This window comes from Anopheles stephensi, chromosome 2 (genome assembly GCF_013141755.1).
Source record: "Anopheles stephensi strain Indian chromosome 2, UCI_ANSTEP_V1.0, whole genome shotgun sequence".
Lineage (NCBI taxonomy): Eukaryota > Metazoa > Arthropoda > Insecta > Diptera > Culicidae > Anopheles > Anopheles stephensi.
In genome coordinates, this window is record NC_050202.1 from 3256621 (window position 1) to 3282335 (window position 25715).

Consider the following 25715-nt stretch of genomic DNA (forward strand, 5'->3'; position numbering starts at 1 on the left):
CAAAAATCAATCAACTACTTCTAGCTCCAAATGCTATAAATTCTTCACTTGAGGAAGCCGACTTTTAATTTCGTAGTCGTTGCATCATAATCATCGGATGATCCCACGTCCCATTAAGATGAGCATTAACTCAAAAAAAGATCTCCATTGCTTAATGGCGACGTTCGCCCGGGGTTCTTCCCTTTCCAACGAAACACGTGCTCGTCGTCGCTCGTGCTCTGTGTGGATTTGCGGATGTTTGAGAAATTTAAAGTTACACCAGGGAAGTGAATTTGATTTCGATGGCATTTCGTTTCGAAACGCATTTCCCCGTTCTAAATGCATCGGAGTCTTGTGGTTCCGAGTCTAATGGATGTGTCGGTGGTGCGCTGCTACGTCTAGGCGATCGTAAATTAGCGTGATCTTGCCGATCTTCCGCCTCTACTTTAAGGAAACGGATGAACGGTAATGAACTGTGAATGTTCCAGTTTTTTTTACTTCATATCTGCCCTTATCTTCCCTTCTGTTCCCTCAAGAAATCACAAAATCTTCCACCAAATCCCGTTCTTTTCTTCTACGCCGTCGTCCGCAGCCAAACGTTCTTTGATCTTATACCATCACAGACTTTTCCTTACGCGTGTGGCGAGGTTTTGTGGCTCGTGCGAACCAGATGTTTTCCACCCGACAGATATTTGGGTCATCACAGTCAACCAACCGAATCGCCGAGGGTGCTGTAGCAGTCGTCGTACTCATTGCACTGCCGACGCACGGGGAAGAGTTGAATTTTAATTCACACCACATTTTACCAAGGGGAGATCCATTTTGCGCACTATGAAAATAATCATGAGGACCTAGGGGGTTGTGTTTCCGATTTTGTCGTGTCAGAGGCATGCCCCAGACAGGGAATGAAAACATTATCACGAGACTCTTCCCGGTTCGATAAAACAACGACCACGTGCGCGTGCCTATGTTCGGTTTGGTCAAATTAACTGATAAAGTTTCAATCGAGAGTTCTCGATCGGGACGTCACGAGGCCACTTAATGATATGGGGCTGGGTAATATAGGGGATCGCCGAGGTTCTTTATGGATGAATTTACATACACAAAGGGTACTTGAACGTTGTTGTTTGCAACTATACCAACAACAACCAGTCGTGATCCATCACGTGACCGACATGTTGGCCAATCGGAACCGGAACTTGAGTTGTGGCAAGTGTTGTCACCTTCAGGTCGGAAGTGGAAGGAAGGAAGCTACAAAAGTAGGACACTTGCACCTAATCGTCTTAATGGCCGCGAACCCATCAGAGCGCCATCTACCTTTCAATATAAGCTATTACAGCGACGCTCCGCAACACCGGAAACGGACCTCTATGCGAAAACGGTATCAACCGATGCTTCTTCTCCGCGGGCGGGTGTATGTGTGTGTGTGTGCGTTCATGATCATCAAACCGGGCAGTAAAACATGGATATCACACTCATAAACGCAAACAACACCTTACATATCGCCTCATATCAGGTAGTAGTAAGACGAGGGAGTACTCGAAAGGCGTGTCTGCGTGGGTGCCAACCACCATATCTATCTCGCTATCTTGCTCTTTCATTCAGCACATCATTCATCAACGCGTGAGGAGTAAGTCGACGGGTCCGCATAACACAGACACGCACACACACACACACACACCCATCACGCCAAATTATAACGGCACGTAATAGTGGCTGATACTACTTGCTACACTCTCGCTGCCCGCGTGTCTCTGCTTATCGCCCCGACGCGCATGGTTCCGTGGTCTTGCGTATTTACTCACGCGTATCATCACGATTACGAGCGAGTGGAGGAATAAAACGCACTACGGGCAATACTGGGCAGCAGTACACCAGCCCTCCTCCAAAAGGTCAATTGAGACTAAGTGAGTCCGGTGAGACACGATCGTACGATCATCACTGCCGGTCCTTCTGCGGCGCGTCATCTATCGCCGCCATGTAAACAATCGCGTCTTGTGGCCAAGGTCCCGCTTTCCCAGTGTCTTGTTTTTGATTGTTTTGATGCGATGATGCTGATGAGCCAGGCCGCTGGTCACCGAGCGAAATAGAACACAACTCTCAACCAATTGATTGAGGAAGTGCGTCGTGGGCACGTCCCACCATTCAGGGGAATGTACGGTGCGTACACACGTTTGCGAATATAATGGCCTTTATGGTCACACTGTAAACAACAACCACGACCGCTACACACTGGTCGGGGGTGGCCGAGTGGGATTGTTTGCGTAGTTAACGCCGCAGAGTACACGTGAGTGCTGTGCCATAAGTCGTTAGCGTCAGGAGAAGAGATGCAAGGGACGTTGGAACTGAACTGGTCCAAGATATTACCGGAGAACGGTTGTTGAAGACTTTTACAGAAGGAGCAACTTGAGACATGAAGTCTGAATTGCCAAGTTCAAGGTCTGTGTGTGAGAACTTCCTTTTCATTGACTCAAAGCTATCGTCTTTAAATGTCAAAACGATATATCCCTTACCGAGGGTTTTACTGTTGCCAGCTGTTTTAATATCCAAGTCCCGCTCGATCCAACAGTTGTTTTATGACCGTTCTTTAGCATACGGTTAATTGCCACCCGTGTCTGGTAGGAGAACCTCGCACGACTTGGGCCACAAGATATGAAAACCCTCACACATGACCAGATCCGACGTCCCGCTCTCGCTCACCTTCTCTGTACATGGGTTATGGAAATTATGACTTATAAAGTTGGCATTAAATATCCTGTATTCCATCTGTCGCGACGTTGTTATTTTACTGAGGGAAGATATGAAAAGGGTAGCCTCATCAGCTTGTGGCCAACAATTAAGGTAACGATGAGTAGCTCTCCCTCTAGATCACGTTATACGCGAGCGGACAAAATTTAACGAAACGAACATTAAGAATTTGGAACTTGACCAAAAACGGAAAATTCTCGCCGCTGTACGACTTACGGCACAAGCGACCCAGGTATGTCACCCCGTTACGTCGATTGTGTCGCCGCGGCAGCAACTTACGTCGGACAGAAGAAGATGTTGAGAGATTCCTGAGCATAGCGCACGAGTGATCCGAGTGCGTCAGTCAGCTTTGCCGGTACGATGCCCACTTGCCACATAGGCTTCCGCAGGTACAGTATACACTCGATCAGGCCCAGCTTGGAAGGTGACGAGCGCTCATACACACTTTTCATTGGCACTTCTTGTGGGGGAGGGCAGAGCACTTCGGCAGGAACTGGTTCGGTTCCTTCCGTAGTTTTTGCTTTGATGGAGAGGAGACTAGAATTCCTGATATGGATCACTTTTTGGAGTTTGGGTAGAGTGGCTCTAGCTAGAATAGGAACCGTTTACAGCACACCACACACACAAACACGTATGTATCACAGCTCAGACGCGCCACATGCGCCAAGTCTAAGAACACTAGTTTGTTTTGGCCTTTTTCACACTGAACAATCGCGGCACAATCACGGTAGTGCGATATTATCGCTGAATGTACTTGCGCCGTCTCGATGACGTCCGGCGTAGGATGCACTCGCAGTAGAAGAAATGGAACGGGCACCACCAGCGCTGGTTTCTCATCGGGTGGATCATACTTGTGTTGCTGCTACCGGAACAAACAACATCAACTGTGCACAAACATCGTTGCCGCCTGTGCGCGCATTAATACCTTGCTCGGGCCAACCACCGTCGACACAACATGCGATTCTGCTTCCTGAGGTTTAATAATACTGAGCGCACTGCAATCAATACACCACGCAACCCGAGCACCTAAAATATGCTCAAAACTCCGCCGAAATAAAAAGGTGTCGCACCGCGGTGTTCACACTCCTTCACTTCGCGGTATCAAATCGTCTACTGATAACGCGTGCTGGGCCCGAGAAGGACCCCATCGTAGCAGCTGTGTTTGCGATGTCGCGAATGTTGCCCTGTCACGTTGCGATAAGCATCGACACCTCTCCTCTCACGAGCAAGTCTCTCACAAGGCGACGACGGCCACCGAAAGAGTCGATGACGCGGTGTTGTTGCGTGAGAGACGCCGCTCCGGGGTCTTTAAGTTGGATCCCAGCGATCAGGTGACTACCGAAGCACCACCTTCAGCTATTGGAACCCACCGGGACTTGGAAGTGGAAATCGCACCAACAACAACACCCTTTACACGGTGTGCTTATCTTTCGAGGGATCGAAACGAAAGGGGGATTTATAGATTGCGATTCCACCGATGTGATGCGAAATAGATTACCGAGCTGCGGGGACAGCAGAGAAGGAACAGCTTTATCAGGGATAAAGTGGTAGGCTTATAGGTGTGCTGCTCACCACCAAACACCAAAACGCCGATGACATTTTTTTGCGACGTCGTAAAACCCACTGCCATCACACCCCTTTTTTTCGCGCTTGGGAAGGCTTTGAAGCATGGGCTGTGTGAGTGTCGAGTGTTTGCCGAAGCCTGAGAGATAAGCCACACGGGTGATTCACAATTGCAAACAGCAAGGGTGCGTACTCTGTAAGACGCGAACGGTCGCAAAACAGTTTTCCGAAAACGTTGGATGTCGTCATTTCGGTTAGAATTGAATTGTCAAATAGCAACACAAAACTACGCCATCAATATGGTAGTTGAGGAGGAGGTGTTGGAGCTCCTGCAGCAAGAACTCCTCCAATCTTAATTATTTGATCGGTAAATATGATAAAAAGGAGGTTACTACATCAATATTTTAGAATCTTTACGTATGATGTTGTGTACGGTGAAATTCCAACCTCCACAAGTGCAGCTGTTCGTCCGAGTCGCCATTATTGGCAAGTACAGCATAAAGCCAAGCTAACCATTATCCCGGGTGCAGCAGGCACGTGCACCAGATGGACGATCCGACAGAGAGACACACATCGAGTGGCTAACGATCCATTCCCACGCCATCTTTCGCACTGGAGGAAAGGATTGGGACCGCGTTGGACGGTAGCCAACTAGCGCTGGCCTTGTGCAAACCTAGGCTATGCAAACAGCTGGACAGGAAGGGTAGTAAAACGTGGTGTGTGTGGTGCGAATTTTCCACAAAATTCCCACGTGTAGCGCAAGACTTCAATAATTCATATCCTTTTCTCGCTCACAGTTGGCCGCTGGGGTGCGGATCTGCCCCGAACCGAAAACAAGCACAAGGTCAGCGGGAGGACCCACCCGAGTGTTACGGGTTCTAGTTCTGAGCTGGGGCATTATCTAACCACCGATAGGACCTTTTATTGCTAATCTAACACAACCAACTGCCACGCCGGACAGTGGCCATAAATCTTCACAAGTTAGTCTTCAACGTCAACGTTCCAGCTTCCTTATTATTTTGTAAAACGTTATCGAACCTGCTACAGGGAATCAGCTTTCGAGCTTATCGCAAAAAAAACGTCGTGACTGTCAAAAGCCGATGTTTTATAATGGCGCTTCTGAGCGCTCCCAAACTCTTCCTAACATTCGGGGAATCATGTGCGAGTTCATTGGCTGTAAATTTGCGACAAATTATATCGCAAGGATTCACCGGCACCGGATGAAGCAGCAAGTTTCATCTCTCAATAGATTAATACGGCTCATTAGGTCCAGGCCCATCTTGCGAAAGAAGCGTGTCCGTTTCGGTTGGGTGCTGGTCGGTGGGAAAGACAGGCATGTGAAGCTGACAGCTCCAATCAACAGGATCAATTATCCTTCGTTCGTCCTGGCACGTGTACTACGGGTCGTTGGGACACACGACACGAGCAACACAGTCCTGCAGACAGCCTGACAGACAGACAGACGGGCACAGGCAGCCAGGGGCCGAAAGCTTCGAGGAGAACGTTCGCGAGACTGAGCAGTAGTAGAGGTAGTGGTAGTTGTTGGGCGAGCTTTAAGCGGTTCCAAACAGTTCTTGGTTTGGAGGGTTCTCGTCGGAAGCTTTGTCTGTATGTGAGCTTCAACACCACACAGTATAGCAGTCCTGTCACGGAACCGTTCCAATTGTGGTCTTTTGTATTTGTTTTGCAGTTGTTGGCTCGTGTTTTTTTTTTCGGTCCACACTGCAGATAAACAACCAACCACCACACATACAAGGCTCGATGTTTGTCCCTCCCCAATTCTTGTGATTGTGTGTGCTTTCGGTTCTAGAATAACCCCGCTCCCCGCTGGCAAGAAATGGCAAAGCGAAAGAAAATAATGTTTTATGCTGGTGGAAAATCGTTACCGCACACTAACAGAGGATCTCCCCACCCCCGTGTGAAGTCCACGCGAAATGAACGAACGAAGCAAGAAAAACAAAAACCAGCTCACTAATGACCTTGGATTTTTGGATAGCTTTATCGTTTTTAGTTTCCGCTTGTTTGGCGCTTATTCTTCTTTTTCCATCTTCCAACAGCAGGCCCGAAAAATGCCTACCGGCGAGAAAAGCGGAAAAGCAGCTTGTGTCTCGGGGGGGGGGACTTGGGAAGGCAACGCATCATGCGGCAAAAACAGTGGAAACGCGCCATACAGCAATTTGTGACTCGGTTTCACAACACACAAACACACAACAATAGCAATAAAGAGCCTCAGGGGGCTTGTTGGAAAATTCGCCACCCCAAAAGCCCAACCATATGGTTGGATGGTGAAGGCCAGCTGTTCGTTGGAACAGGAACGCGCGTCGGTTTTGGAAGCTCGTGTTTGAAGAAAGAATTATTTATGCGCGACAGAGTGAGCGTATTGAACTCTTGCCTTTAAGAAATTTAAACTACAAGCTTCCATAACAAGCTGCAAGACTACGTACGAATTAATGACAGTCAATAAATAACGCTCGAATCACCCGTACTTCGGACATAAATCCGCAAGCTCATGAAAGTCAACAGAACTTGACCACACATCATCGAAAAAACAAAACAAAAAAAAGTCAAGTAAAACACGCATAATCCTCACCAGACCCTGGTTCATCCATCCTACTTCAAGAGGAAAAGCTCTCGACACACCGTTACCCCTTGTGATCAGGGAAAGAAAGAAAACAGAGAGTCTTAAGTACTAGCAGTAAGCAGCGAGTAATCATGGCTCGGTTCCGGTGGGGCGCAGTAATAAAAAAGAAATTTTTATTTTCCTACCACCCATTTCCAGCCCAGCCATCTTCCTCTCTCTCTCAAGGTTGAAGAACCTCCGGCAGAAGAAAAAAAAACAGGGAACCCATCTGCCCCATAAGACCTGTCCGTCGCGGCTGGCAGATCTGTCGGTCTGGCCGACTGTAAAAAAAGGCATACAAATCCTCCCCGATGCCAGCAGCGTGTGGAGCTAGTAGAGCTTGTAAGTACCTTGTAGCCTCATCGTTCCTTATTCTTGATGCGACGACTCGCCCCAAGAAGAAAACATTTACGACGCCTCTGGAATGGGTGGTGCTATATCGGTGAGTCCAGAGAAATAAAAAAAAGCAAAAACCTAATTGGACGTGATTTAAGCTTCAGGGGTTTTCCTTCCACAGTTTTCATAGTCGCAAAAATATTAATGTGCTTCTACCACCGGCAGAATGCGAGTGGCCCCCAATCTCGCTCTACCTCTACTACCTTTTTGATACAGTTTTTAGATATGAATGGACTGTAAAAAGCCCAAAAAAATATAATAAATTTCCCCCAACGCTACAGGGTGGGGCGAATAACAGACGCTCACCAAAAACAATTCCATTTTTCCGCATCTTTAAACCGTAATAGAAAGATGGTCACGAAGGTCACATTTCACCGTCCAATGAAAAAAAAAACGAGCCGCACAATGTCTTTATTATTACGGTCTGTTTCCGATCGAATGGAAATGGCACGGAAAAGCGCACGTAAAAGGTAAATTTATCGGAACAACAATAAAAACATAATCCCCGAGTAGAATAGAATTTCCACCCGCGAGAGAGGAAAAACAGTGGATATCGGTTCCGGTGATAAATTAAACTAACTGGATAATGATGAGATATTTATTTTTGGGTGTCTTTCGAGCGTTGTGTACCGTACTTCCCATATTATGCTGCACGCTGACTTAATGGGGTTTGTTTGGAAAAATCGCTTACAAAGGAAAATCAGCACGAAGGCTACATCACCTCGTACAGTTTTTCGCGCTCTGAGAAGCAAAACAAAAAAACTGCCTTAGAATTGTTCTTTCGTGTGACCACAAACCATTCGGTGCTGGTGCGTGTTGTTAAAAAGGCGAACGCAACGGCAATTTCGTCACTTGGCTCAGTACAATTACTTGCATGAGTCACTACCAACTGAAGCTAACAAGCAGCTCCGAACTTTTGTGCGCGCAGTAACATGTATGATTTTTTTTCCCTCGCGAAAGACCCCGAAGGTCAATGTTTTAATTATATGCTAAGCACCAATCGTAGGGCACGATCGTACACTTATTGCGAAAGGTTTGGGGACGGGGGCCTATCGAATATCCGATATGAGACATCAATCTCCTGATAAATCGCCCATCTTAATGTCAGTCACCTTTTTTCATGATGACACCGTCCCATGCTCAGGTCGCTCTTCAAAACACCTTCAAGGCACCTTCTTAACGCACGCACTTTCTCTGGTGGACGAATTTCAATTTAATATTCACCGAGCACAGCCATGAGTCACAGTACGGGGGGGGCTTATCCACTTCGCCCCATCCAAAAAGGGGATTCTCCAGCGACTTCAAGTTTGCGTCTGGTGACAAGCCTCCTACGATGAGTCATCAAAGTGACGAATCGCATCAAATCTTACACCGCTCCGGTTAAGCTCAAAGCAAACAGGTGAAGTACAAGTCTGTGGACGTACGTCGCCTAAGGACTCTCTGACACTCTACCGGGGCGTAGAAATACATCCTCTCGATTAGCAATAATGACCGGGAGGGAAGAAAAAAAAACACTGAGAACTCAGTATCAAACTGTCCACCCAAAACGTTTGCTTGCGCTTCACCTCACTTTCACGTGCCGTGTGTGCGCGCTATTTTTTGTTCGGTTCGCGCATTTAGTCAGCTTTCACGCGTGTACCCATATAGCCAGGCGCTACCGTGGCTTACTTTCGCCGCTGTTAACCCTACGCCTGATCGTGATGGTGGTGGTAGTTGTAGTTGCGCAAAAAAAAAAAGAAGCACCTTCACACATACGCATTACGGCCCAAAATCCGGGTTACCGGAATACACGTTGCGGTTGTACAAATGAGTCATCCAACTATTGGGAATGGTTGGTTGTGATGTGTGAGACACCTGAAGCAGCTAGCATTACTCTTCGCCACAAGGAAGCAGAATCGCAGAGGGAGTTTTTTGTTCTGTTTGTGTCGATCTGTAGAGGGGGTTTTCATTTTGATTCACTTTCCGAGAAAAATCGGATAACGGTAACTAACGCCATATGTAACGCAAACACTCACTTTTCACACTTGTTTTCACGTGGCGTGGTGTGCTTTGTGCACACCAAATAAAAAAAAAAACAACAAACTTTCTCAGTGATTTATCGATAAAGAGGTTTTTCACTTTTCCCGATTTTCCGGTCCCGTTACGGAGAGCTTCGTATACACATAACCACACGGTTTGCTACGCGGTACCACCATCGCTGTGTGCTGTACTTTCTCAACCCCCGGTAAAGCTAATAATTCGTCGCTTTACCACTGCAATGCAGCAAGGGCGACTTTTAGAATCACACCAACAACAAAAAAAAGGAACACACATACACACACACTTGGGGTCACAAAATGTGACACTAAATTGGGGAGAGCTCCCTTGGGGTGGAGTGTGCCCTTGTTATTATTTTCTTTTTGTTCGGGCCACAACAACCACCGGCTTCCGATTACCACTTTGAAGCGATATATTTTGAACGCGAAAACGGGTAAATCAGCTGAAGGGTGGCTTTTACAGCAGCAGCCTCACAGTGCCGGTGCAGCACTGTGTGTTCACGGCGGACAGCGCAACACAACATCCGCGTGGCCCGCCCGAATTCCGCACTAGTACACCCGGGAAGTATTCATTCGTGACTGCGAGCGAGCGAGCGAGTGAGAGAGTGGGCAACCGAACCGCAAACTCACTACAACAAACTACGGCACGCGGGGCGGTCTGTATCAGCAGGGTGACTCCGAATTGTCCCGCTAGCGAACGTACGACGATGAGGTTGGGTTTGTTTTGGTCCGTTTCTGGCCCTCGAGGGTAAGCTCATCTGGTGACGGGCGAATGAACACTCATTCACTTGTATCTCACCGGTGAGAAAGAGAGCGAGCTTTTGTTAAAATGTTTGAGCAAAGTTAAAAAAGCTCTGCCCTAGGGGTTACGATTTTTCTCTCCCATTCTCATCTTCTCACCCGAATTCTCACCCCTTTTTTTTGTCTCACCCCAGTAAAACATACTGCAGCAAATGTATTGTGAGAAAGGTAGATTGTTTTGGGTTTTGCTCTCTTTTTTTTTTGCTTTCGAAAAATATACTAAATCGTGTTGAAATTTTCGCAAATGAAAACATTAAACATCGATGGAGGCGCATGGTGCCGGTAAGATTTGGTGTTGTGATTTCCTTAACGAGTTTAAGTAATTTCCATGATTTTTTAAAAAGTAATTCACTTGAATGTTAGAACATATCGCAAAGGTTTCTTAAATAAATTTCAAGTGTAAACCGTGAGTTCTTCTTCTAATATTTTAGAATTATTCTAGAATTGACTTAAAATTATTTAATATTTTCCAGATTCTCTTACAATTAGGTTTTATACCATTTATGCTTATTTTAATACAGCGTTACACATCGTCAGACGTTTTGTTTGAATCCTCGAACCAGAAGCTCAACATTGAAGTAGCTGTGCGTCAGTCGTAACCTCTCCTTAGGCATTACACGTCCACAAATCCAGAACAAATCGACACTTACCTAAAAGTAGAAAGAATAAAAATAAAAATTAATACTATGTTCTGCACGGAGGTAGAACGGTCAAAAACATAGTTGTATAAATTAATCTTAAACTAAACATCAATAATTCTTCATTATGTGATCGATCCTTCGCGACGTCAGCAACACTCGTCTGCTGGTCGCTATAACACGGCGAGACCGACTAACGGAATCGAACATCGATAGACACGTACAAAACATATTTCCTAATTTGTAAAGTAACACTCGATTGTTGTCGCCAAATGCCACGAACAACGGACGGCCACACACACACACAAGGTTTGGGCATGGAGACTGAAATTAAACCGACAAAGTCGCACACAACAGCAGTGCCGCGAGCAGTGACTATCCGGTCACACTCAAGTAACATTGTTGTTTCCGAAGGGTGAAATAAGTGGAGATGTTCGTTAGCTTCTCTCGATTGGAAGTAATGTGCCGCAGTGACTCCACGTCCCTCCAATGTTCCCTCCTTCCATGTAGACCCCACCTACCAGCCTCTCAATTCAAGGGAAGTAACTTTTCCTAGGAAAAACATTGTAACACAAACACACACACACACACACACCCTGTCTGTCAAGGGCAGAAACGAAACGAATCGAAACAACAAAACGATTAGTCAAACGCAAAAAAATGCTTCGTTTCCTTTTTTTCCCTTGTGCCGTTGGAATCCACCATTTTAATGGACGCAAAACCTGAAGAGATTCCGGACCTCACTACTTAGGGCGTTGTTGCGAGAACGTGACTATGGTTGGCGGTTTTTCTGGGCCTGGCGACCTCCCCTACACCTTCAGCACGGAGAATACAGGTTCCAGCTCATTCTACTTGAAGGTGGTTTTCTTCCAGTGAAAGAACCGACAGATGGATCACTTTCACCTGCAATGGAAGTTATGCTTTATTGTACACGACTGCAAAAGGTCGAAGAGAGGACACAATGAGACATGCCGAAATGTCAACCCGCGCGTGTGTTTTTGCTGACGAAACGCGAAAGACGGTAAGCTTCTTCTCGTCAGTAAATGTCAAACTGTCCGCTGTGGCAAACTTGAGCATGGACTGTCGGACGGACGGGTTGTTAGTCGCTATGGAAAGTTTGGAACATTTGTAGGGTTCCGTTCGATTGTCCAAACGTTGCTACTTTTTGCACAACATTAATTTACCAAAACTCCATTTATCACACGATTGGCACGATTATTTGTGTGAGTGTCCCTACACACACACACACACCACCACACAAAGCCATCGTTATTCATATCGTCGAGAACCACCGTTCACAGGCGGTGCGCGGAGTGCCGGCGACAGTTCTACGTGTGTAATTGTACTTCGATGTTACGGTTGCGCTCGATTTGCATAATGCCGACATGAACCATGACCGATGGCAAACGGTCGCTTGGTGGTTCGTGCGCCGTGCCGCGGCAGAGCGGCTTCCCTATTTCCTAATGTTCTTTGAATTTAACGTTTCGTGACGACGATGACTGGTGAAGGGACGACGAATAAAGAATCACTGCACAGGTTCTGTGGTGGAATGTGGCGAAGATAGAGAGAGAGAGAGAGAGTTAGGGGCGGCAGTAAGGCGCAATTAAACTTTCAAATCGGACCAATCTAAATAAAACTTGTCCGAGGGCTCGAAGTTGCCGTCAGGGGAAGTTTCCACGATGACCACAGCTACCACTTGCTAGGTACCACAAGGAAGTCCCCACCTCAAGCCCAGATTTGTTCTACATAGAATCGAGGTACGGTGCACCATAATTCGGGCGTAAATAGTTACCGTACAAACACCTGATCGGGGTCGGGAGGCAAATTGGGGCGGCTGTTTACATGTGATTAGAATTTTGGAGCCACTAGGTCGGGGTGCCGGTTTTGGATGGAAAGTTCTGCCCGTAGAATCGTTCTTGAGGTTAGTGCCAGCCGTTGACCACTATCGGCAAACTGGGTTTCTGGGGCGAATAATCGCCCCGACACGATAGCCGTACAACGCTTAGGTGTGTAAGTGCCAGAATAAATAACACATTGGTTACTTGCTGATAGGCTCTTGAGGCGTGTGGGGGGGAGCTGGGGATGTTCACTTTACTCCTAACTGGTACAGTCCATTCGTTCGCCACCGCATATGCGTCACTCTGGACGGTTTCGAAACAATGATGCACATTCGCAAGCAGAAAGCGAAGAACTTCCACAGAAACTGATGCCAAAACTTACACAGCACCCACTACTCTGCGCTACTCCGAAGTCTGAACAAGCAAAGAAAGTCAAAGAGATGGACAAAAAATAGAACAAATAGCTCTTGAAAAACTACGTCAGATCCGGAGCGAACACCACCGCCACAGCCAGCAATCGTGGTAGGTGTGCACGAGAACATCGAGGTTATGCAAACGCAACCGTCGTCCGAAAAACAGTGGCGGTAGCAGCTCTCCGGTTGTTTGTTGTTTCATGGACAAGGAAGCGAGAAGTGTAAAGACGGGACGAGTTGGTGTCTGCCAAGGTGAGAGGTTAGTGTGGTGGAGAAGTGATGTTTTCCGAGCGATGACGCACCATCTCGGTCGCTGTTGCATCACCCACAACACGAAAGACTTGCCTGCTGGTGGTCAGAATGGTGCTGGCGTCTTTTGCAGCCGACTGTTGAGTCTTCATACAACACACGTCCACACAATCACTTTTAAAGGATGATGAATTGTTTTCTTATGGTGGCGGGCGGCGTAACCGAAACTGTCTTTCGAGTACAATGTGAGTTTTCACCAGTTCCAAGGATGGTGCGAGGATGCCCTGCCAGGCAGCCTAGCATCACCATCAGCAAGCGACTTGCGTTTGGACAGTTTTGGGGAAAGCAAACAATCGAGAGCTTGTGTCACCGAAGTGCATACAGAGGCTCCAGAGGCAGTAGCATGCGGAAGCAAACGCGGCCAAACCAAAATTGGATGATGTCAGAGCACCGAGGTGATACAGGGGGTATTCGGGGAACGCTTTTCCTCCCGCATTGGCACAGCGCGAACGGGACGAACAGGTGGACGTCACCATGAAGACTCAGTCAAACAAAAGCAGCTTAAGTCCGTACACTCACACACAGTGTACCTTTGTATCTCACGCCCGACACCTACCGGAGTGTGTCATGACCGAAAAAGGGAGCTTCAATGTCGTCCCAATTGACTTCTGGTCCAGTCGTCACTCGGTAAGATCAATTCAACGAAATGCAAATGAAGGAAACGCTCTACACTAATGATGACACAGAGGGCGCACGGTACACCGCTAAAGTGTAGCGGCCGAGCCGTTTAAATGTAAATCAAACGGAAAGCTTTTAGCTGAGCAGTTGCCCACAGATGCAGTGTCCGCAAATCCGCAAAGCGGCTTAGATGCGCCGGTCTTGAAAAATTGTCACCCTACACGAACGGATTTTCCAAGGTTGCGACTGCGAAGGGTGTGAAGTAAAATGTGCTTCGGACACGTTTAGACAGCTCCACCACCTGATGCCGGCAGTAATTAGCGTGTGTGTGATGTGAATAGGGTGCAGTAGGATGAAAGCAACACTTCCGCTACTGAGGTCCTCTTGGGCGATCGGGAGGAATATATACACATTTTGCCAAGAAATTTTGTTAAAAACCAATTGGAAAACTAAATCAAAACCAGCCACAACAGTAAATCAAAAGCGAGTGATATCATCGGAGAGGGTTGGGTCCTCCGGTTACGCCATGTGCTGTCACGCAACGATAGGCCAGGGCATGCACACGTCACCCCTCGTGTATACCTCTCACACCAGCATGAAGGCAATAAAATCAAACCGAAGCCTTCAGTATGCGCGGCTACACATGATTGCACTGTATCACTATTCAGCAAGCGACAATAATGTCTCCCCGACGCACCCCGAGGACCTCAATGTTGAAATTTGTGATGACGAAATATGTGACATTTATAGGGTTCCGCAACGAGAATGAAACAAAATTGGCGAAAGTGCTTCTTGGGAAACTCAATACCAAGCGGCATGAACTTTGAACGTGCCCGCCCGCACACTACTTGAGAATGGCTGTTGCTCAACCGATTCTAGCTATTGAAAGGATTCCCTTTCCATGCGGCGCAAACCAGATGCATCTCTAGACCTCATTTCGGGGGTGATTTTTTGTTTTTGTTTCTTCTCCCCCAACAAGAGGAAATCGATTGATGTGCACGCGCAGAGACCGGCTGCCTCGGTCGGTCGGTTGCAATAAAAATCGCTCCAAAAAACACAACTCCAAACCCCGACCAGCAGCAGCGAAAAACCTCGACCCAGCAAGCAACAGAGCGATGATGTTGTAAAATCTCGATCCAACAATCAATAAACAACCGCAGCATGGTGCGCAGCTATGTGTGCAATATGAGCTCCCTTTGCTGGGAAAAGCGAAACGGAAAAAAAAATAACCCAACACGTCCAGATGGTTTTGGGGTTCGTCCAGATGGAACTGGAGCTAGGAAATTAGATCACTGTACCACCGCGAACCGTGTTTGCGTATGTACTTTTTCTTCCGGGTCTCGAAAAGAAACTCCCTTTTATTGACATGGGATTGTTTTTGTTTTGTAGGCGCCTTTCAAAGCTTTTCGGTGGGGGCAAAAAAACAACAAGCAACATGAAAGAGAGAGAAGGAGAAAGAGAGAGAGAGTTACTATAATAACACCCTTTCGAGTTGGGTCTGATGCGCCAGTACATCTCTCCTCACGACATCAAAAACACCCAAGCCTTAGTTTCCGGAAGAAGGCAAAGGTACAAACAAACACAAACACACACACAGACGGAGTGTTCTCGATTTTGGAACGTCCGGAGTTTCGCTACCGGATGTCAGGGCATGGAGTTTGTGGACAGTAAAATGGGCTAGACGCTTTATGGCATCCGTCCGGTGTGATTTAGACAGTTTTTAATGAGGTGCAGCCATTTGCCAGATGCACCAGCAGTATACGGTGATGACTTCGGGCGAGCTGGAATCGGGAATTTGGGATCTCCAGACAATTGTTCAAACTCGTCAATTTCTGAGCGATCTATTTCCTTACTTTAGAATTGCTAAAGGACCTTTTAAAGATCACGATCGATAGATATCATTCGCAGTGACGTGACCGAATCAGGATCGAATACCTGCGATGAGACTCGATTCAAAGACTAGCTAATGTGCAAATTATCCCCCCTTTCATTGGTGAGATATTACTAATAGACATTAACGACCTACCCATCATACAAAGCGATCATCGTAGCGGACAGAAATAAAAAGGCCTTTTTCACCGTTCAAATTACCTATTGTCCATGGATCTCCCCATCTCCCTCGCTCACCTCTTGCACTCGCTCCATCTTTTTCACGGTGAAACGATGACGATAATCGTTCCCCCGTCAGGGGTCGTTTGTCGGTAAAGAACACTCAAATTGCTACTGAGTTGCGGTGATCGCGGGCGACTTGCACAACACGATCGGTATGTGTGCATATGCACATTGCGCCCGATTATGCAACACACATACACGGTAGGTAGCGCACGCTCGAATAGCGCACGCTGATCTCACTTACCCGTGCCCAGAGTGCCCCGGCCTGGCCACTGCCGCCACCGACAGATGGCATCGGACATCATCTCTCGCCGTCCAACAATGCGACCTATTCATCATCGGAGTCTGAGGCGAGTGGAGGGGGGGATTTGACCGCTACAGATGCATTGTGGTTGGGATTTGCATAGATCGTGCCATCATGTGCAACACATATCCGTCAGCTGCCACCACTCCACTCACCCGCCGGCGACTGGAGACCGTGCGGAGTAGTGCCAATTGGTGGGTAGTAAAATGGAATTATTAGTACGTAAAACGCTAACCTACGGGGAGCGGTTGCACGACGATAGTGCGGGGAGTCTTTCGACTGGAACACCTCGCTCTCTATCATTATTCCACCCGCAATCACACCTCACTCAGAGGCACAGTCAGAAACGGGAGGGAGCGAGAGACAGAAGTGCAGCCTCCATCCTAATACCGATTGGAATAAAGCGAAAGCGAAAAGCGGTGGTATACCCATTATCGAGACAACTAACGTGTGTGCGCAGCGAGACGCACTCTTATCGAAGATTGTTACGAAGTAACGGCGCCATCCGTGTCTAGGCTGCAAGGGGGTTTTCCTTCCTTCCTGTGCCTTGTGCGATGTGTTACATTTCGTTAGCTTAGCACGTTTCATTTCGTTGCCCGTTCGCCTGCTTCGCCTCAACACAACGGAGAATCCCGCTCGCCAGATGGCGTAGCGATGATAAGCATCATACGAGTGATTAAGTAACCGAGTGGCGAGTGGCAAGTAATGATCGCTACGAAACCCACGAAAGGAAGAAGAAACGCATGGGAGAAGGTTTGTTTTTTGGCTCCGTAACTCCGTTAGACGGACGATACCTCTCATCCGGCTGAAGTCTTGAATGTGTTCTCTTTTTTGGAGAACTCTTTCACCCTCAGCTGAAAGAAGTTTTTTTCTTCACAAATGCCTGTTCTGTCCAGAGACGTCGCCCACAAGAACCATAATTACAACGGCCGTCACCGTCAGACAGTCAGCACCGTATGGCAGCTGCTGACGCGACATGGACAAACAGTGGCCGATTATTAGCACCGTCTCCACGCGGCCCAGACCTATTACAGCATCACCCAGAGTACCAGATGTGATTTGCATTGAAGAAGCGGGCGGCCAGCCTGTTGGAAACAGTATCTAGCGAGGCGCCATCTATTTAGCACGCACAGAAGCGGAACCATTTTGATCGCTTTTGATGTGCGGTGATTTTCTTTTTCGCTACCGGAACGCATCTCTCGGCGTAGGGTTGGTCAAATGATGCCGAACTGGTGATAGGCCAGGATCGGAGTTTTCATCTCACTGGCGCCCGTCAATTAGGGGCGATGATTGAAAGATGCTATTTGTTAGCTATGCGTTCAGCTATTTGCCTCGGGAGCGATGATATTCGATGATATAATATTCAGGTTCAGGTTAAGTGCACGCGACTGATAGTAGTTTGGAACATTTGTAAGGTTTTGCAAAAGCTGTCGACTAGCCTGTATAATGACAATTTGTAGCTTTTGGAGTTCACAGCCTTTGGTTTACTTAAACGATACATTTCTGTTATCAGTCTGTCTCTTTATTTTTTATCAGCTGTACATTAACAAGGCACTTAAACTGCACTAAGATAAGATTTAAAGCGAATTAGCGCCATCTATTGGAATTGCGTGGATTGAAACGAGGGTTTGAAGTTAAGGAGAATCTGTTTTGCTATTACCATTCCATTACCAACAAATTTTAATCTCCCATTCCACTGCATGTAATTGACCACAAAAATCGATGAACCCTCTACACCATCGCCTGTTAATCGACATTCAATAAATTAGCCCACTCAGGGGCCATTAGATCGAACTATCTTTGCTCTTACAGCAAGCCACCCCAAGCAAGCCACTTTCGACTGCCAAAAGCAAATGGCAAACGTAATGAACCGTGTGTGTGTGTGGTTTGAAAATCATTTGCCAAAGAACACGTGTGCAAATTGCATTCCGGTGCAAAATAGTGTTCTACTACTACTACTACTACCACAGAAACGCGGCCACCGTTGCGTCTGCCACTTATCGATTTACACACCACACCACTGCGGAAGCTTTAAGGTGAAGGTGCAAAAGGTGCAGTAGAACGAACGAAAAAAGAGTAACCCTCTCATTGGCATACATTACAACGCTCGGGTGCCCTTATAAACATAAAACGGGATTACCATAACGTTAAAGGGAAGCAATATGGTTTAGTTAGGCTATCCACAAAGGAAAGCCACCATTCCCCCATACAGGGCACACAGACCCACAGACAGGCAAGCCGTTGTAGCACACGTGGCGGGAAGGTCACAACGTTGCAATTTTAGCACAAACGTGGAGCGTGGGTCCAAACCGCCACAACGATTTGCACATGTGCGAACGAACGGTTTCCACCATTGCGGGAAAATGGACACACACTCACACGCGCGCGTTGTCACCATTATGCAGAGCAGCGAGTAGAAAAGTAAACAAAACTCCATTATCGTGTGATGCAGGTCTTTTGTTGTTCGCCACCAGCAAAGAGTTCACCAAGTAAGGGAGGGAGAAGAAGGTCGGAACGGACCACCAATGATTAAGAGAGGATCGATGGACGTTGTATCGTGGTTGGTGTTGTTGTCGGTTTTGTCTTTTTTTTACAAGGACTCTTCACACATCAGTCCCCCTGTTGATGTAGTGTATGTGTCGATAAAACAAGAGCGTAAAAGAAAGGACAAAGAACTATCATGGATGTCCTTCCTGCGATGACACTCCCGGAAACCGGATACATTAAAAGTGCAGCGTGCTAGCACCCCGCAAGCTCGCCTCGCTCGGTGGCTGTAATGGGAGACACCTTTCCCCAGGTCACTGCAATAACGGACGAGCGAAACAGGGAAGATAATAGTGGTGAAACTGCGGGCACTATGCAGTATGGTAAAAACTGTAGAGGAAAACCACGAACATGGAGTTTAAAAAAATATTATCTTCAATGGCGCAAGAACGCTGGTGTTTTCAGAATAACATGGCGTTAAATTTAAAAAAAGTGGTACAACTTTTTAGTGCGTCAGACTCAAAAAGGGTTGGAGAATATGGCGCTAACCAAGCCCAGTTTTCGACGACCCGCAGCAGTAGCGCCAGCAGCAAGTTCTCGCTCCCATCATCATCATCATCATCAAACGCATTTACGCGTGCTTCCGGTTTAAAAGAAAGTTTTGTGCACACCCTCATTTCAATATTGACCTCATAATTGAAGGTTCTGCTGTAGCAGTGTGTTCAATTTTGGGACCGAAATGCTGAAGACTCGCTCTCTCACTTTCAAAGTTGAACACTTCACTTTCGACCAAATAGTAGAGGATTGGACCAACATAAAATAGTGTCGATCGATTTTCAAGTGCACGGGAAATAACGGGAAGTGCAAACACAAAAAGTGAAAACTACCACCAGCTCGAAAAGGTCATCATCACTCTAAACCGCCCCAGCCGAACCCACCGGTGGTCTCGTTTCGGTCTAAGCGAGACGTTAAACTGAGGTAAAAATAGTGCCTTCCGTTCGATGGGTTTAAGAACTGACCTATTTGAAAGTGCGAACGGGTGGTGAAGGTGCTTCCAGAGAACCCTTTTTGCAGTGGGGGGTTTTTTTTTTTCGTTCGCGCCCTATATTTACACCCTTAAACGGTGCTGCAACAAGCAAGCAACGGCGAGTGCCGGACAGAATATTGGAGGACAGCATGGCAGGCGAACGCTGAACACACACAGCCTTTTGTTGATGTAAGCAGATAAATTTGCATTTTAAATTAATGCTCGTACGCACTTTTTTCCTGGAGCTGTGCACCACACCTTCGCACCATTTCGTTGCTGTCGGCTTTGGGTTGGCTAGTACTAGTAATGGCCCGTTGCTATTTCGCACCGAGCGTAAACAAACAAATTGAGCCAACTGTAGCCGTTTACTGCTAATCGCGAGCAATGAACGCACCACCACCGGGCGGCAGTTCTTCCCCCCAGGGATTTTGGAGGAATAATATTTAATCACACCGGCAATGTTCGGAGCCAAGTTTCACGAGAATTTTTTTGTCGAATAAATATTGTCAGACGAGTGGGACGAGCAGTAGATGTAGAGATTTATTTTATTTGGGCCCAATTGTACTAAAGAAAGATGAGGAGCATTTTTACTTGCGCGGAAAACAAAACTATCTCTCTCGCAAAATAACTGGCTGGTGAAAATAATTGTCCGAGGACATATGACAACTTCTATTCATGAAGCTTAAGTCAAACCTGTAACTCTTAAGCTTCTTGCTTCTCAAAAACTAGGTTAAGGTCTTCCCGGAGGATTAACTGTTCCAACCGCCGCGCCACGATTAAGAAATCACGGAGCCTACACGAACTGGACCGACAGCAGCTCCAGTCTGACGACACCGACATTTATCAGCATCATTCGGCGATGCTCGCCGGGACAGAAATATCGGGTCGGTCCTCATTTGCATACGACATTGGCTCACTCGCTTGATCGTGAACGCGAGCGTGTTGTTGCGTGGACAAAAAAGCGTTCCTCGTGGCGCCCTTCAAGAGCGATTTTCGGGCCGAGCTTCCCCAATTTTCCTGCTGCCCTTCTGTAAGCCTGCCTGGTCGCGTTCGATTAGTCAATGTTTACGGCACCGGACGCCACCGCCGCGGTCATTCATGCGAGTGGCGCGCTCAGGCTAGATGATAATGATAATGATGATGGTGTTAGCTTATGCAAAAAAGGCGCTGCTACGACTATATGTGAAAATAGCCCACTCTTCTGCGAGCACATTGTCGACACTTCCGAAAGTTATTTATAGTGTTCTCGCATTTGGAAAATGTCACCTCCTTCAAGGTCGAACACTGAAAAATGGAACCTTTGGTGAGAAAATTCAGTCCACCATAGAATAGAGGTGGCTTTTGATTTTTCCCAGCTTGGCATTCGCTATAACTGTGCTAATTAGCCAGTGCCGTAAAGCGATGCCATTATTTGCATAGTGACGGCTAACAACGTTTCTCCATTTATCCTGCAGATGGAGCCACCACATACCCTCTAGTGTCGGTAGTAACGACTACTAGGTGATTAGTTTGACATTCAAAGCCCCTTATTACTGACGTCGTACTCAGGATGCAATCAAACTGTAATCAATGATGTTCTTTTTCGAACGATCAACGAGCTTGCACGTTTCACGTTGAGTTGCAAATTTTGCGAAATTTCTCTCGTGTAAATATCAAACGTCAAATGAACGGCTGCTAACGTTTACCTACAGAAGTAGCGGCACCTTTTCACCATTTTGGACACACTTGGAGTAGGGCAGGCGATCATCATCACCCCCCCCACGATCCGTAATTGTATCTGTCAAAATCGATAGCTTTCTCTCACATTTACGCTAGATGACGCTGGGGAGCTTGTTGAAACCGTCCGTACCAGTTACATGGAAAGGGTGTCTCTCGCCACTTTTTCACTGAATGCTGATCTTTTGTGACTTATTTTTAACGAACCCGGCATTTTTTGAAGCGCGAAAACCTAGACCTAGACATTCGCAGTCGTGTGCGGCTGTATATCGCTCAAAAATATACTACTTCATACCACCGCCGGCTGACCCTCAAACTCGTTCAGCCCGTTGCTCGACGTGACCTTTCGAATGAATCGTTGCCGGTGGTGGCGCACAGTTTGATGAATATTTTTTTGGTGACGAACCTCGACCGAGCATCCAATGTCCGTTACTCTACCCGCTCCCCCCCCCTCCCCTCCTCTCCGCCAACTGTCTTTCGCAAAGGGGTGGATGACATTTGTTCCGAGCATCGACGTTCTGTAGGGGTGTGTCTGAGCGCGCAGTCGGTGTCGTTGTGGAGCGTTGGTTAAATTTCATGATCGTTTGGTATATGATTAATTTGTTTACGTGTGCCATTTGCTGACGATGTGCCAAGACAGAGAGAGAGAGAGAGAGAGGTAAAGGTAAATGCACTTTCAATTCTCGCACACCAACCCGTACGACATGCAATCTTCTGTGCATCGCCCTTACAGCACCGATGATGGGAGGATACAGAGAACATGCTCTTAAAATGTTAAATGCAAACAAAAACCACCGTGTGTCCGGGTGTCGCTTCTAGCTCGCGTGCTCGGTTGCTAACGAGACTGACCGAGGGCGTATGGTTCGTTTCAAAAACTGAGCTAAATTAAAAACGCTTCTTCCCCCTTTTCGAACGGGGTGAGTGAGAACTACAACATAAAGGTCCGGCAGGCAGGCAGGCAGCTCTAGCCGTGTTGCGTTTACTTTCGGTTTGTTTCGCCATTTTGTTTGCTGTCGTAGCGAAATAATAAAAAAAGGACGATACACTTTACCATTACGACCACCACTCGTTGCCAGAACTCAATCCCTGCCTATAAACCCGCAATCCAATCGCTTGGCTTGCCCACATTTCAACACTGTAAGGCAGCTGAATGTAGTTAATTAAAATCATAATTAAACGAGCGTAACTGGCGCAGCTCGTTCTGTATCCAAATCGCCCAGCAGCAGTAATCTTAATTAGTAGCAACCGATGCCTAATGACCCAGGAAGAAAAATACTCACTCGCCCGGTTGCGCCTAAAACTGCTATAATTTTATTTTTATAGCAAATAGCTAAGCCCAGTAAAAAAACACACACATTTCTCCTCTTCACAGTTGTATAACGATATCATGTGATCAATCCAAGTTATTTTTGTCTGGAAGGTTGCTCGACTCAATCATTCGCACTCAATTGTTTCTATTCAAACTATTGCCAACAAACGAACTTCTTCCGGCTGTTGGTTGAGTACTAAAATTCTAGATTCTTCTTGCTACATTCTCCAAATCTTTCAATCTAACGCCACAACGCCATCACGTTCCATCGCTCCGATTGGCTCAAGGAGGGCGATAAAATCTAATGAAATCGTTTTTACTTTTTCTTAGCCCATCCGTTGCTCCAACGCCTGGAATGCCAATCAAAATGGTAAGTTTCGTGTTTTATGACATTATCAAACGACAGAGGCGGACAGTAGCAGCCCCTGACAGCCTGAACTTTAGAACAAGCACTCACTTGCAGACGGCGGCGGGTAGTAGCAACAATCGACAGCAATCAGGGCAGACGCAATCAGATCTTCGATAATTTGCTTCAATTGGAATTTATTGTCCCTTTTGTAAAGGGGGGGGATGTGAGAGTGACAAGTGGCAGTAAAACAATAACAAAAAAAAAATGCTTCCGACCGAACTGACACGAATTTGCGTCGATGTGGACGTTGAACCTCTAAACTAGCGAAGGTCAACCCTGCTCGGGGGAGAGATGTAAACTTATTGTGACGATTTATTTATTGCATTTCTTTATTTTTTGTTGATTAAAAATTTATCACAGAATCCTAACAGCGTCTAGCAAACCCCTATTCGACTGAACATTGAAGATGATTTTTGTAACAACTTTGGCATAATCTTACGCTTTTCAATCGCGCCATAATACAATGTAACTGCAAACCACCCTGCCAGAATCGGCTCGATGTTTATTTGCATGTTTTTATGACCTTTTTGTCACTAAGCCGTCGCATTAAATGGCCCACAATTACGCAATTCACCGTAGAAGACAAGTTGTTTCTGTTATTGTCGTTGGGCCCGGTTTTTCTCGTTTTCCTCTCGAATTCGCTGACACTGCCGTCGATATATTCCTGTCCTGTCGCGTCCTAACAGTCGTCCGCAACCGAGGTAGACACAAAACCCGCCAGTGGAAAGGAGACACAACAAAAAAAGGGGCAACAAATGGAGGACCCAGAAACAACATAAGCGACGACAAGGGGGAAAATGGGTCACTGTCTTAGGGGGCCAAAAACCGGCCCTCCCTCAAAGCATCAGCTCCTCGATGGATGGTATTGATTTTCCCCCCTTTTTTGCGCAGCATGTTGTGTAGACGCGAGTGAAAAAAAAAACATGAGAAACATGTCGGGAAACCACCGTTAAGCACCCGCACCGCCCCGACGACACTCTCTTTGCGCTGGGGGTCGACGAGATGAAACGAGTTGGGGCGATCCACTTCGCCGTTTGCATCTGTAGCTTCGCGCTTCCTTCGCGTGCTTACGACAGTTACGGCTAACTCGAGCGATGGAGCCGAACTTAATCGAGTGGATCAAAAAAGAAGAAGAGCCTCATACATGGACAGGGCAAGTTCAACTAAACGGAGGGGGGTTCCTTCCTTTTTTTTGTAATGATGCCGATGAGCATGATGATCGTGTGTTGTGGCAAGGTAGAAGATGCAACAAACCTGCAACTCGTAACCAAACAGCAGTGACCAGTATTGGCAGCATTGGCTGGATGGATTGGTGATGATACTTGCACAAACGTACCCAATGTATGCAAAGTAATAGCACGACTGAAAGCGACACTTTAACAGCGAAACAATGTTGAACAAACTGTTCTGTGGCTGGGCTAGTAGGCATCAAATCAAGCAAAGTACTTAAATGCTCTTCCTATCAAAGTTGACCATCAAAACGCAATCGAACTCGGAAGGACTTAACCTCACTTTTTCGTTATCCACTTCTTCACACACATACGCGCACTTGCAAAACTTGTAAAGCAATTTGCAATTTTGCTGGCGGGAGAGCAATCGACGAGACGCAACCGTCTGGGTCAGTAAGTAAGACCAGCGCAGTACACACTCTCCAGCCGCACACCACGTGTTGCAAAAAGAAAAACTCTTGCAGGTTAAGATGAAAGACATAACCGTTGCATAACATTGGGACGGACGGGGCAAGAGCAGCTTGGCAGAGAAAGACCGCACCGACAACGAAATATGTTGAGCGTGTGGGGAGTTTTTTTTTTTTTTGTTTTGCTGAAGTTGTTTTCCCTGTTCTCTGTCCGGTGTACGGTACACTGCAACCTGTCGATCTTGGGTTGCTTTCTCTTCCACCAGGAACCTATTCTTGTTGCGAGTGTGATCGTGCTATTCGCGTGCTCGTAACGTAGGAACGGCTTAAGGGAAGTTATTTGCATCGAAATAAGCGTTTCCGCATCGCTTGAGAATTCCACTGAGTGAGTAAATTCCGTACAGGGACCTTTTTAAGTAATTTTATAGCAGAATCAGTTAATTTATAGCATAATAATGGTAGTATATTTTTATAGCAAACTAAACATTTTCAAATTATTTTTATGAAGCTAATATTGCGATTCTTTTAAAATTGTTATGCAAAATTTATCAATCATTTGAAAGCATCAACTTTTTGAAATAATAGAGAGTGTGACAGAGAGTTGACTTGTAAATAACATTGTGGATAAACATCCAATTCTCCAAACAAACGAGTCCCCCTAATATCAATTCCACCACATGTATCTAAAACTCTGTTCAAAATATTGAAACTGGTTCCGGTGTCACGATTTTCGCAACCCCAGTCGATTAGCAGTCCACA

General features: G+C 46.6%; 1 protein-coding gene across 13 annotated transcripts in view; it reads right to left on the reverse strand.

Moving 5' to 3' along the window:
* Positions 1-25715, reverse strand: part of LOC118503600 (MOB kinase activator-like 2) — a 92714-nt gene that overhangs the window by 7524 nt on the left and 59475 nt on the right. The window contains exons 1-2 of one of the 13 annotated variants that reach the window (XM_036037061.1): positions 9322-9594; positions 3007-3634 (exon numbers count right to left, since the gene is read on the reverse strand). The exons of the other annotated variants lie outside the window; for them this stretch is intronic. Of the exons in view, the coding sequence (XP_035892954.1) occupies positions 3007-3179 (173 nt within the window). The 5' untranslated portion in view covers positions 3180-3634; positions 9322-9594. Of the gene's footprint in view, positions 1-3006; positions 3635-9321; positions 9595-25715 lie in introns of those variants that run through there. 13 annotated transcript variants of the gene reach the window in all.